The sequence below is a fragment of the Fulmarus glacialis genome, unplaced genomic scaffold (genome assembly GCF_000690835.1).
Source record: "Fulmarus glacialis isolate BGI_N327 unplaced genomic scaffold, ASM69083v1 scaffold45672, whole genome shotgun sequence".
NCBI lineage: Eukaryota > Metazoa > Chordata > Aves > Procellariiformes > Procellariidae > Fulmarus > Fulmarus glacialis.
Window position 1 is genome coordinate 1 of NW_009196768.1, and position 13,918 is coordinate 13,918.

General features: G+C 39.0%; 2 protein-coding genes across 2 annotated transcripts in view; one reads left to right on the forward strand and one right to left on the reverse strand.

The window, feature by feature from the left end:
* Nucleotides 1-172: 172 nt before the first annotated feature.
* Nucleotides 173-7,003, forward strand: LOC104071474 (alpha-aspartyl dipeptidase-like). Its single transcript, XM_009572314.1, has 7 exons — nt 173-368; nt 1,203-1,277; nt 1,866-1,945; nt 3,341-3,514; nt 5,022-5,081; nt 5,884-5,966; nt 6,517-7,003. Exons 1-7 carry the CDS (start codon nt 173-175, stop codon nt 6,593-6,595), a joined length of 747 nt encoding a protein of 248 aa, XP_009570609.1. The 3' UTR covers nt 6,596-7,003.
* Nucleotides 7,004-13,484: 6,481 nt separating this feature from the next.
* Nucleotides 13,485-13,918, reverse strand: part of NBEAL1 (neurobeachin-like 1) — a gene marked incomplete at its 5' end in the record, with an annotated part of 37,891 nt that continues 37,457 nt past the window's right edge. Inside the window, 1 exon segment of the mRNA XM_009572315.1 lies at nt 13,485-13,586. Coding sequence (XP_009570610.1) covers nt 13,485-13,586 — 102 coding nt within the window.

Below are 13,918 nucleotides of genomic sequence, written 5' to 3' on the forward strand. Positions count from 1 at the left end.
GGGCGGCTGCTGCGGAAACGTCGCCTATGCCGCGGGGCAGCCGTGCCGCAGGGGCTGGCCTTGCCGGGCAGCACCCGGGCGGGCACTCGCAAACCGCTGCTGTAAGAGGGGACGAGGCGGTGAACGCCTCTGGGCAAGCAACTCTGCAACAGCCTGTTTTACTGGGGTCCGAATGGGGGTAGTGCTGCAGGCGGTGGTGGAGAGGGGTTTGGCTAGCTCTGCTGCACGCTGTGAAGTTACGGTCAGCAATGGGAGCGAGAGCAGCAGGGAGTTGTTTGCTAACTTCTACCTAAACGTAGATGCTTTAGAGGCCTCTGGAAGAAATCTTGTTGCAACCACTTCTAACCACTTCAGGGAGGAAGTTTTTGGTCCTGAACACTAAGTGGCATCTTTTTATCCTCCTTAATCTCATGGGGGAACATTTCTTGCCATACATCTTAAACCTCTGCTCAAGCCATGCAACTACTGGTGTTAAGTGAAGACCATTACTATAATGCACTTCAACCAGCCAGATATTTCTATGATGAACAGCAACTGATCTTTGCTTCAAGCAAAGATCTTTCCAGAGCAGCCTACAGCAACACCTCCACCTAATATCTATCACTGTTCAGGATAACTTTGGACCTGTTACTGTAGTAAAAATCAGTACTCACTTCCCTGGGCAGCAGACTTTGCTCCTTGTCTTGCAGAAAGATTGCTGCTATCAAATGTCCATGTTCTTCTGGCTCTCCTGGCACTTCCTGTACTCAGTGAACCCCAGCAAGGCAAATCTGTCAAAGCCAGACATTTTAACCATTACAAAAAAAATACCCAGATCAAATATTTGCATAGTAATGCTAGACCAATGATGGTTCAGACTCATAGCCAAGCTGAAGACTGAGAGCTTTTTTTCCTTCACTTATTTTCTAGTTAGCTGGTAATGCTCAGCAGGACTTAGTTCCTCAGCCTGCACCTGCTGCGTGAAATGCTCTCCTCTTAGACAGGTATACGCATAAAACAAGTATTTCCTTTGGTATGGCTGGATGCAGAAGCTCTGCACCAATGTAGGACATAGACTCTGTTTTATGTTGTAGAGTTCTCTGAAATTTCCCTGGTTGTCTGGCGAGACATTTGGCTCAGGGTTGGGGGGGTAGAGAGGGATTGAACATGCCACATTCTTCCGCCAAACTGAAGTGGCAAAGATAAATAATTTTTCATTTAAGGTTATGGACTGGACAGCATTCATGAATCTTGTGATCCAGTGGAAGCTGTAAGGAAATCTGAAGCAATATTTATCGGTAAGTTTTACTTCATGCTCCCTGATAAGGGTTTATATAGGGCACTGGATGAGTCCTGCTCAGAGCTGGCACTGTAGAGACGATGAAAAAGTTGGGCCTAGCAATTATTAGAAACTACAGAAAACAGTACTTTAACTGGGAACAGTAAGACCCTAAATTTAGTGGTGGGGAGGGAAGTAGGAGAGATTTATTAATGGAACTTCATCTCCAGTAAGTTTCAAATTACTCATTTGAACAGTACTTCAGCATTAAAAACATGATCATCAGAGCTGTGTCATCACTATATCAAGTCTAAGAAGATTCAGGGCTACTGTGCTCAAACTGAGCGTAGTCCTAATACCACACTCCTGGGTATTGGAACAGCATCCGCTGTCAAACAGCCAGCATCAGTGTTACAAGAAGGACTCAGGGCATGAGCCCATGGCCTGCCCAATGACCATTCTTCTGAAGCTTCTGGTTTTCTGCTGCTCAAAGCAGGATACTACCCTGAATAGAGCATAGAAATCATTGAGCCTGCCAAGTTTGTAAAGGCTTCAATTAAAACTGGTGGTGAAAGCATGTTAAATAAGCTGGACTCTCTTTCTGCAGGAGGTGGGAACACATTCCGTCTCCTGAAAGCTCTCTATGACAACAGTCTGATACAGGAGATCAGGAAAAGAGTTCTTGAGGTAAAAACTACAGGACTCAGGCCAAGTCTGAATGGCAGAATCTCATGCATAAGCTTTTGTTCAGACAAATCCAAGTTGATTCTACATCTTTGTTTTTAATATACTTCAGGTATTGAGCCATTTCATGCAACCTGGTGAACTGAAATCCATAGTCATTGAAGCCTGAAAAGACAGCAATCTGTCTTTCTAGGGCAGTTTCCCAGATGTGGGACTCAAGACCTTGAGATGTACAATCCTGCGAAGTACCTTAGGAGTAAGCCCCTCAACTTAAAATACCAATGAAGAGCAGTGCAGGATTTAATCTATGTCGAGAAACCCCGTTTTTCAGATTGGGATGTCCACTTTGTATCTTGTTAATAGATATAGATGTGTTCAAGTTGCAGGTTGTCTGCTAATAAATGGACAATAGAGTTGGACCCATACATGCCTTTTAAACAAGACGTTGAAAATGGTGTAATTACCTTGGGTACCTCCTTGACCTGGAATTGAGAGGTAGTATGAGTGCTATTGAGCCCTTCTGCTCAGTAGCCCCATTCTGGCTGGTGAATCTTGTAAGGCAGAGCGAAGATATGCCATCCATGAAGGAGAACAGAAGCAAAGTGTTCCCCTAACAATGTGGAACTGCAACTCCTTGTGGACTTCAGGCAAATTTATGCAAGCACGGTATGTTTGAAAAAGCCAGCTGCCAAGAAGAAAGGTTAGCTAGGCTGTCTTACTATACAGAAATTCAATGCCTGTTGTGGGCAGAAAAGCCAGAAAATGTTCAAGTCCCAGTGAAGTCTACATAGCTATTTGGTTATATTAGCACTAGTTCTCTTAAGGTACCTTATTTTTACAAGTGGTTCAGCATTATCCATATACTTGCATGTTTGTGTGGAATCCTTCCATGTACACATAGTACATAGTACTATGTACATAGTAGTAATACCTAAACTAGTAATACCTAAACTAGGCTAAACTGGCTGTCACGGTACTGGTAAGCTGATGCAGTGGCAACATTGTACTCAGCTTCAGATGGTCTGCTCTCTTCAGAAAATAGTTAAAAGCTAGTTCAGGTATTTCCTGTAACTGCAATATAGAGAATTCTCTCTTCTCTTAATAGCGAAGTCCAATATATGCCTTACCAGTTCTCTCTTGTAATGGGGTCACAGAGTTGTGAGTACAGGACATTTAACAGCTAGTTCTCTGACAACCATGATATAACCATACAAACTATTTTCCACCTCAAAACCTGAATTCTTGTTGTTCTGCTTTTCACCTGTGAAGTTAGCAGTGAGATGAGCTAGAAATACTAAGTCTGATCTGATTGCTGAGTCTCTGAGATTGATAGAAGATGCTATCAAACACAGGTCCTAGTTGTGATACTGCATACTAATCATTGCTTTTGTCTTTCAGGATGGGATTCCTTACATGGGATCCAGCGCAGGAACTAATGTTGCTACCATCAGCATCAATACTACCAATGACATGCCAATTGTTTATCCACCTTCCCTGCAGGCCCTAGGTTTAGTTCCTTTTAATATTAACCCCCACTACCTGGACCCAGATGTTAAAAGCACTCACATGGGTGTAAGTAAAGCGTGCCAGAGCTAACACAGTAACCAGGGTGCAGAGGTATAATGATAGTGTACATTTGCGAGGCCTTACAAAGCTATAGAATGTCTGACAGCTGCTCCCTAGAGCAGTTGGAAATGCCAGTGAGACAGTAACATTTTACTATCTCCTAAAGTTTTTCTTTGAGTGGGAAGAGGAGTTGGCAACAGTATTACTGGGGTGGAACAAAGTGTTTTTCACAAACAGAAGCTGTGGAATATCTGAAATACTGTTGCTTCATACCTGGCATGGAATTGGGGGCTGGGGCCGGGAAGAGAGAGAGAAACTTGAAATGTTAAGATGCAATGCACTGTGTTTCTGGAAAGTCCTGCCATAGTCTGTCTGGCCTGCTGCTTGAGAAGACATAACTTAAACATATGTTAAGAGTCTTAAATATCTAAAGGTCTGAAGGAACCATCAGAACAGGGAGATCTTGAGATTGCATGCAAACTTGTTCTGTAAGAAAATATCTAGGCGCTAGTGTCCCTGCAGAGAGCATACCCTGTAATGTCCAGAACTGAGCAAACACATGTACTAGTATAGCTGAAAGAAAAACACTTTAACCATCAAGCACAAAGACTGACATCTCCACTGTATGGAGGAGCTGATTCTTGAATAGCCTGTCAGGAGCGAATTCCTCAGGGAACAGTTTCTGTGATGCATCTTTTAACAGCCCAAATACTTTCCTCCTTGTAAACAAAATTTCTTCATGTTACAGGAAGTATCAAGAATTAGGGGACACTGAAGAAATGGAGGATCAGGGTGTGCTTCTAGAATTTAGATGAAGTTGTAGGTACTCATTTAATCAGCTTGTCACTAGATAAACAGGCAGTCTTCTCCCTATAAATAACATGCTATTTCTCTGAGAGGAGGCTGGAAGCTCTGTGCTGTACCCAGTTCCTGCTGTGTTCCTGTGTTTCCTTACCAACAAATCCTTTTGGTTTGATTTCTTTAACTACTGTTGCTCAGTTCAGCAACAAACTCTCAGGAAACATGGCAGAGCTGTTCACAGAAGGAAATTATTCAGTGTAATACCTACACTTGAGGACAAACAAGCAGATATTTAATCAGTGGAAATCCATGGTTCACTACCTCCTTTCATGAAGGTGGCATCTCAGGCATTTGCTTCCACCACCTTCCTCAGTGCTCTTGTTCTGAGGGTGAGCACATAGAGTTAGCATTTTAAAAAAAAAAAGATGGATGAATTGAGTGGAAGTAAGTTTTAAGGCTTTTCAGGGTTGGGATTGTGTGAGTTCTGTTTGATCAACCTACAGCAATTGCTGCTAGTGATGAAGGGTAAAATACATATCTATTAAAGTCAATCCTGCCACTTCCTTCAATACATAGTCTAATGAAAGCATTCTGCTTCAGGGGAAGTGCCTGCTTTGTTTAATGTTATGAAATTGCTTGGTGTCCTGCTACTTGGATAGCTCCAAGTCCTACCTTACTGCCTGGACAACTAAATCTCCACTTATTATTGCAGGAGACAAGAGAGGAAAGAATTCGTCAATATCATGAAGAACCAAACACCCCTCCAGTTCTGGTGAGTAGTAGTTCCCAGTCAGGAAGCTCATGGCTGTAGCACGGTAAACATTTTAAATGCATTCTTGCTAGCTTTCAGTGTGAGTTCCCCTGCCTGACAAGCCTTTCAGAATTGTGGCATGGAAGGCTAGTTATATTCTTGCTAAGAGCTTCAACCTTGGATTTTGCTCACTTGCACAAAATGGGTTAGAACAAATGAAATGCATTCTGCCTGTTAGATGCTTGGAATCCTGTTGCCAAACACTGTATTTTAGGCAGCTCTATCTTTCCAGTCACTGGCCACCAGTCATATGCTATATGTTGGGGGTGGTGTGCATGCAGATGGTAAGATACCTCCCCTTAATCTTTTTGCAAATATTCTTAACTTTACATTTTGTTTTAATCTCTGTAGGTTTCTGAATTTGCTCATTCAGTAGTATGTTCGTAATTACAGTATGTCTGTCTGGGGAAGTAGGACCTCTGGGTTTCCTGTCCCTGTGCTTGGAGTATAAAGTAAAAGCCAGCTGGCTGTTGCTTGGCCCAAACTGGATCCAAGAATGGTGGCAGTGGACGTAATTGTGGAACACACACATTTTCCTTTTCTCCTTAATGGTTTCTCCTTCTGTAAAAGGGAAAAATAAAATAAACAAGAAAACCAGCTTCTAACTCACCTAATTTTGTCTTGGCATCTTTGTTAGAAATAGGTGAGTGAGTAAGTCTTGTTTGTAGTCATGGCGAGCTGCACTAAGATGGCCTGCTTGTGACAAGCATTCTAGCCTTTCAAATAGCTTGAAAATAATGTTAAATGTTTCCACCTACATTAGGGCTTGCGGGAAGGTGCGATGCTGCTAGTGGAAGGAGACAAAGCCACCTTGCAAGGAGTGACAGGAGCACGTCTGTTTTTGAGGTAAACGCTTCATTTGAATTTGAATGGACATCCTCCTTAAGATAGAAAGGAAGAGAGACTTCTGTTAGACTCCTGGCACATGCTGCCTGTCCCCCACGTCAGAAGTTACTTAATCCCTTGCTTCTATTTCTCTTTGGGGAAAACATGAGAATTGCTTTATGGTCCAAAGGAGCAGGCAGTATGACAGCACTCTAAAGGATGTTTAACTTACCCAGTAAGTGCTATGGCATTACATCCATTGGTGCTTTTGTTTCCGAACTACAGTTACGGTTCACAGGAAGAGCCCCAATAGTCAGCTGTGTTATTGAAGGCCAGGGGAATGCCAGTTTGGCCCTAATGCGTTGAACTCTAGAACAAGGGAACTCATGTCTTTAGTCATATGAACATTACTAAGAAATCTAATATGTATGTCCCATGATGCAGGCAAGGAAGGGAGTCAAAACTCTGCTTGTTATGAATAAGTATGCCTTGTTTTATACCTAGTAACAGATGGAAGCACAGTAGTCCTAGCTCCTGTTACAGCTCACAGCATGGTTTGTCTTGTTTACAGGGGTAAGACACCAACTGAACATGAGCCTGGAACAGATTTCAGTTTCCTCCTGATTGACAGTAATCTCCAGAATCTGTAGCATATTCTGCAGCAAAAGTCACTATATGGGAAGACAATGAGGAGGAAGGAAAGAGATGCTTCTAGTCCCAGGGTGGGTGGAGAACCTTAGCTTTATAAATAAAGATAAATATGCATTAGTGGGCTCTTTTCCCCACCCTAATTCATGTCTCAGACATCTCTCCTTCGCAGCAAAAAGACAATTTTTATTGCAATACTTAAGTAATCATAGCTATTGTTAGTCTGAAAGGGTCTGTACATTCATGTATTCACTTTGATTCCTTCCCCACTAAAAAAAAAGTTACTTTAACACAATTAAGACAGGACACTGAGTCAGCTTTACCTGCTAAATGAAAGAATTGTTCATTTAGTGTACTCCCACACTATTAGTTTCATTCTTGCACTAGTAATAAAGGGAGATGTTATGCATTCAATTACTTTTATTTGCTTCAGACTCATGTTAAATATACACAATGCTAATTATGTACAAAAGTGTGCACGTTAAAAATTGTCAGGTTACAAACTTGCAAATCCTAGAAAAGTGCAAAATTTTAAAACATCTTCCACCATGCTGTACAGAAAAAAATCCATCATTAGCCAATATACACATTCTTAAAACATACTGATCAAAACAAAGACATACAGTATACTCTTAAAGCACCCAGAAGGGAAAAAGATATTGCACAGAAGACTGACAGTAAGTTCATTACAGTGCCTGAAGGCTCATTTTTGAAAGTAGATATTTCTAACGCTCCTCAGACCTAACATTTAACTCTTAAAAAAGGCATTTTTTGGCATTTAAAAATCCATTTGTAATCACATAATTGCACAATCTGTAAGAATTAGCAGAAGATATGGTTAACTGTTGCTGTAAGGCCTTTGTTTCCACTCCCTCATTAGCTTTAGTAAAAATTCATCAAGCAAACCAAGTAGCATCACAGCTTCCATCAAAACACTGACCAAAGGGAGGTAAGTCTTACAAGCAGCATTTCTCTGATCTTGTATTAGCTGCTCAAACTCTGAAGGGTTGAATCAGAACACGTATCGCAAGTTTTCCTTGAATTATTTTTTTCCCCTCATGGCTTTCTTTAAGCAACAGCTCACAGCTACGTATGACTAAAGCAGTATTGTCAGGTCCAAGACTAAGTTTATTTTAAAAAGTTACTTCAAGGCAAAAAATATGGCCTTGGAAAATACTGACTAGATAGGAAGCTAAATAAACAAGTGGCCTCTAAGTTCAGTTAGATCTACGATATATATGGCTGGATGTTTTATATTTCAATTTCAAAACACCTTAGCAGCTTTAAACCATAATCTTTACTGACAATCATGCTTCTGGGACAGAAGACGTGTTATGAAATTGTGTCTGTGCTAAGTATAATCCCAGACCTAAGCTCTGGAAGTACTTGCCAGATTTCCCAAGTCCAGCAGACAAAATAGAAAGAACACACAGCCAGAAGAATTCTCTCCTGAAGAAAAGAAGTGAAACACCTATTTTATCTGGGCCATTTGGGTAAATGGTAACTAGAAGAAAGACACACCAGTTTTCTTCCACAGATGCACAGCAACAAGGTGAATTAAAACCGAACAAAGGGTACCTCTGATTGAACACTACAAGCAGTTCCTCACGTATAGGGCGTTCAAGACTGCAGTAAGATGAATAGCACTTGACTCAAACTGTGCAGAGCATGCTGTGCTGCCACTCAGAGGCATTTCTGCATTCAGGCATCTGATGACTGTAATAGTGAAGAAGGGGACAATAGTATTTTACCTTTGTTTTTTTTTTTTAATTGCAGTATCTGTTCAGAAAACCCTTGCTTCCTTTAAAACTATGTGCTAACAAGGGCACGTAGTAATAAGGAGAATTCAGCTCCTTGAGGTCTTCCAAACACTTGAGTCTAACATTGGTATACAACGAACCCACATGCATATGACTGCAAAAAAACTGTTACTCTCCCCAAAAGGAGACTACTAACAAGTGTCATGTTTACAGCTGAAACCGACATAGCTTTTAAACAAAAAGCATGAAAAGCCCATTCTAGAAAGCACTGAAGCATGTGCTTGAATTTCCACCCAATTAAATATAACCCTATGTGGTGCTTCCATCTAACAGTATTTATTAGATCAGGCCTTAGGTTCACATTAGGATATGCATTTATATGTGCTTTTTTTTTTTAATTCTTTGAAAGGAAAAAAAAAAAAATATTCACAGCATCTAGCCTCAGCATCTAACCTAGCCAGCAACGTGCCTTTAATACTGGAAGAGAGGAGTGCCTTCAGGTGACAATACAGAGCAAGTGTCTACACAGACTCTCAATGTAGGAGTGGAAGGAGGCCAATACCTCCTCTACTTCCCTCCCTAGCTCCCTACCATACCACAATCTGTATATAGATACACATTTTCAACTAAATACACATACACAGTAAAAGCTTTGTGAAGCATTTGGTTGCTGTACATGTATTTTCTAGTAATTTTGTTAATTGAGATTGGGAAAGACTTGCAGAGGAAACAGGGAGGAGGGAGACATGGTCTAGGGAAGTGAGGTATACAGCTCCCATTGACTAAGGCAAGAGTTAAAAGACCTACCTAATTATTGTGCATTACAAATAAAAATAAATTTATCATTCCTGCAGGACTATCTTAAGCAGACTGATGTAGCACTGTTACCAGTCCCATACAAAATTTTTACAGTGCAGAAACTTAGTTCTTTGCACTTCATTTAAAGGACACAGAAATACAACTTTAAAGAGGATCCTTATAAAGCAGCCAATTGACTAGACTATTTAAAGTCTGTAAAGACTTTGATAAACCTGTTTTGTGATAATATTCATGATCTAAGGTATACCAAGGGGAAGAAAGCTTGTTTATATCAATGTTGCAGGTTAGCAAAACAATTGTAATTTGTGTGTTGGGGGGTGTTACTGGTTTGGGGTTTTTTTCCCCCCCTTTTTTTTTTGAAATCAAAAAAGGCTTCCTAAAACCTATTTCCACAATGTGTATTAACAATCAGGAGAAGTGCAGTTAGTTTAAGATTGGGATTATTACTTTGTGCTGGTGTTGGTAAGGTACATGGATGATAGAAGATGTGGTTTCTAGATATTCTATGAGCGAGTATTAGATAACAAGTATATTGATATAAAATAATTTGCGTAAGTCATGCTAACTTGAACAGCAAACATTTCACTTTCTGAATGCTCGTATAGTACAAAAACTGCACAGATTAGATGAGATTCTTCACTATAGATAAAAAGACAACTAAAAATACTATCAAGAATTATAAGTAAATTGATAAAAGATAAATTTAACAAACATTTTACTTGAAATAAAGGAGAGATGTCTTCTAAATATCATCCTTTGGTATGTAAGTTCAAAACTGTGCTAGGGAGAAGTTACTCAATACTGCTACCTACTTGATCTCATTTATATACAGGTATGAAAAGAGAGTCAGTTTTCCATTTCTTTTAGAGAGAGAGAGAGAGATATTTATTTATACTCCTACTTACTTATTCAGCTTAAAAGGTAAGCATATCTTAAACTTTGATAAATATTATTAGGGTTGTTCCAAAAATTAAATGTAAGAAGATACCACCAAGAAGATCTTGACAAATGTAGTGTTATGATTAAGGCTTGTTTATTCTGAATTCCTAATCAGAATTCCCTCATCTCACAGCCTTACTTTTTACACTTAAATAAATCTTAGTTCAAAAACAAAGGAGAAACTTACTTTACCAATAGTATGTGAAAAACAAAATGTGATCCTAAGCTTTATTCACTTGAGGAAATCAAAGAATTATGACTCAGTTCACTAATTCACAGTGCGCTCCATAACAGGCTGCAATTCAACCAACCTAAACAGCTGATCAGAAAAATTGTGTTCTACTTTTAGAAAGACTTACACAAGTAAGTTAAAACCAAAAGAAACAACATACCAGCTAATGCTCACACTTACCACCTATATCTTTTATTTAAAGCTGGTTTTAGATAAAGGCAAAGTGCAGACCTTCAAACCTATCGGGGTCTTTCCAGAGGGCCTCTGGCAAGAACGCTAAGGGTGTGATGGTGTATACCTTCCATCCTCAAGGACCAGACAAAAGATCAAAAGGCAATGGGATGTTGCCATTCTGCGTAGAGCATGAAGCAGCTCAGAGCTCACCTGTCCCCCTCCTCTTTCTGCTGCTGCTGCTGTAGAGCACAAACTAGCCTCAAGTTTGAGAGCCCAAGAACTGTCCACATTTAAACCTGTCCCAGATATTTGTGAAGATCACCTAATGCTTGTGATACACTGAAATGATGGTATTCAAATGTCAAAGCTCTTCACCATAAACTCTTTCATCCCCAATTATTGCAACTACATTATATTTTACTTAGACTGACACAGTGTATTCAGTATTCTTTAATATTAAACTACTAAAAACATTAATTCGTCTGTTGTATAAACATACCTAACCCACAGTAGCACGTTTTCAAATCCTTATGCGAACCCCTCTGTGCAAGTGACAAAAAGTAAACTATGCTCTCACCAAACACTACAAAGACCTATCTCCTCAATTTTTCCACTTGATTCTGCTAGCCCAAAACATCATAATTTCCTGCCCCCTTCCCCTGCAAGTAAATGCTTAACCTCATATATGCATACTTATAAAAACCATCAACTCAATGCCCCAGATGAGCTCTTTTTTCAACTTCCCATAACACAGAAAAATCTCACATTCTGAGCTGAAATTCTTCTAAACTACTCTCAAAAGAGCTCCCCTAAAATCCTTTCTTCATGAAATCATAATGGACAAACATACTTCACATTCTCATATACACACTTAATACTTCCAGAGTATCCTTAATATTCTTACTAGATAGGTAATTGATTAAAAATAGTATTTTTCACTTCTCTATAGCCTATTTGAAAATATGGGATGTGGGTTTTTTTACATACATGGAGTCTGAAAAAAACCACACCGGTCCACTTTTGGAAATTTAATGCTCCCTTGGCAAGTGACTCAGGGAAATAATTATTATTTTCTCCTAACTTTCCAGACGATCCAGTCTGTCACAGTGATTAGCTAAAATATTGCAACTATGCATAGACCCACTTGCTCACTAGCCTGATTTATTATTTCATTTACAAAAGTTAAGAAAAAGCAACACAAATTTCTTTACACAGAAATCAGTCATTAAGAGGGATTTTTTTTTTTCCAGTAAAGAAATTGAGGAGGAGAAAACAGTTTTAATAAGACTAACAGAACTTGTAAAGATTATCCTTTTGCAGGGTAAGGAGGTATTACTATTTCTACAAAGTTAATAAATACTGTGCTAAAAGTTAATGAAATGAGATTATACATTATGGAGTTCCTCAGGTAGTTCAACAGCTCCCCAGCCACAGGGAATATCTGATAACATTTATAGGAGATACAACACATTCATTTCCATAAATAAATAAAAATAACAAGAAAAGTGATGGTAGAGGGAAGAAAGGGGTAGCCAAAAGGGAACATACTAGCTAACAATCACTTATAGCTCTGCCTTACATCTATACTCCCCCTACCCCATGGTATCTTCTCCTTTTAATAGACATACAGACATGTATATACATATATATACACAAACATACACACATATATACACATGCACACATACCTTCGCACATTGATCCAAAAATTCATATTTTTCCCTCAGCACCAGGCTTTTCCAACAGTATGGGGTTTATCATTTAAATCATTAACATTACAAAAATGTCAGAATGATAGGAAAACACACACCTTTCTATCGTCATCATGTATCACTAAACCAAAAAAATTCAGTAATGGCTTCTCCAAAATATAGCATACAATCCATAACTATTTTGTTGGTTGTAGCGCACTTAAGGATCTGATATTTTCTTTTCCCAGGTCTTAAACACATCTTGAAAACGGATACATTATCTGTTTCCCTGCTTGTTTTTACAGAAAAAAAATATGACTAACAAGTGGTTTGGTGAACACCAAGCCAAGAAACAAACAGATGCTATTTAATTAAATTGTGCTGCAATGTTGTTTAAATGATTTTTCAGTGGGAATTCATCTTTTGTTTGTAGGAGTTGCCTTACTAATGAAGCAGATTGATCTTTGACCAATATAGATACTGATGCTTCCTCTGTATTTCTTCAAGATATTAAATATATTATGGGATTTCTTGGTGTATGTCTTAGTCTACTTAACAATATAAATAATTTTCAGCAGCAAGTATTTCCTACCTCCTTCAGCTCTTTTACCACCTTCAACTCCTTTGAAGTTATTCATGTCTGTACTTTAAACAATTTCTGATAATCAAGTAGTGCAACACAGATGTTCCTTGCAGAACAGCCTAAACTGGAACTACACAAAAGAAGACAGCATAGCCATTTACAGGAATAAATTGCAATAAATTGTTCATTGGGCCAAAAAACATATTGAAAAGGTCATAACTGTCAGCTATCCCAATTTTTAATCCGACCACTGCAGCTGCCAGAATTTTAATTTACTGCTGGGGAATTACAATGCTGTCAAAGCAAAGCCAAATATCTTCTTTGCGATCAAGGAGCATCTGGCCATATTCAGCTTTAAATCAAATGCTACTTATCTTAAATTCAATTAGCAAGCTTGGGTTTGGAGGTTTGGGGTTTTTTGGGGTTTTATTTTTTTTTCTGTCCTTTTTTTCTGAAACACAGTTTTAGCAGCTATTTAGAGAGGGATTCTGCTGTGACCAAGTCAATGTAGTTAAGGAAAAATATGCAAGCAAGCTAACTTGCATGAGTACATATGCTTATTACTATACCTCTACCATAGGTTCTTCTTCAACAGACTTAAGAATCGAGCCCCTGAAAGTTGAGATATACATTTAAAGTGACCAAAAAATTAAACATGTTTCTGGAATCCATGAGAGAAGGTAGAAGCAGCAATCACTTGGAATCTTGAGTGTTATATTCAGTCTCTCCTGATGAAATCTGGCTGAGCCGTTTGCTTGATCCCCACAGCTTTCGGGAAAGCTGACCTGAGCGCATCTGTTTAAAAGTAATTCAGAGAAACAAAAGGAGGGGGAAGGGATAAGGTGGATAAATTAAAAAGGAATTCAGACACTGATTCTGGTGAAATGCAGACAGTACAATGTACCGCATAAACAAAATTACACCAACAAAAATTATTTGAAAACAAACCAAAAGTTACACTTAAGAATGATTCTTGGGACTGATAAAAAACAACAGACAAGACTCTAATCACAGTCTTCTCTGATTTTGAACTGTTAAAGGGATATTGCCAAGTAATACGTACTTAATACTTAACCTACTTCAAATGGCTTAGAAACAGTGTTTAGACTGCTATTTGATAGGAAGGA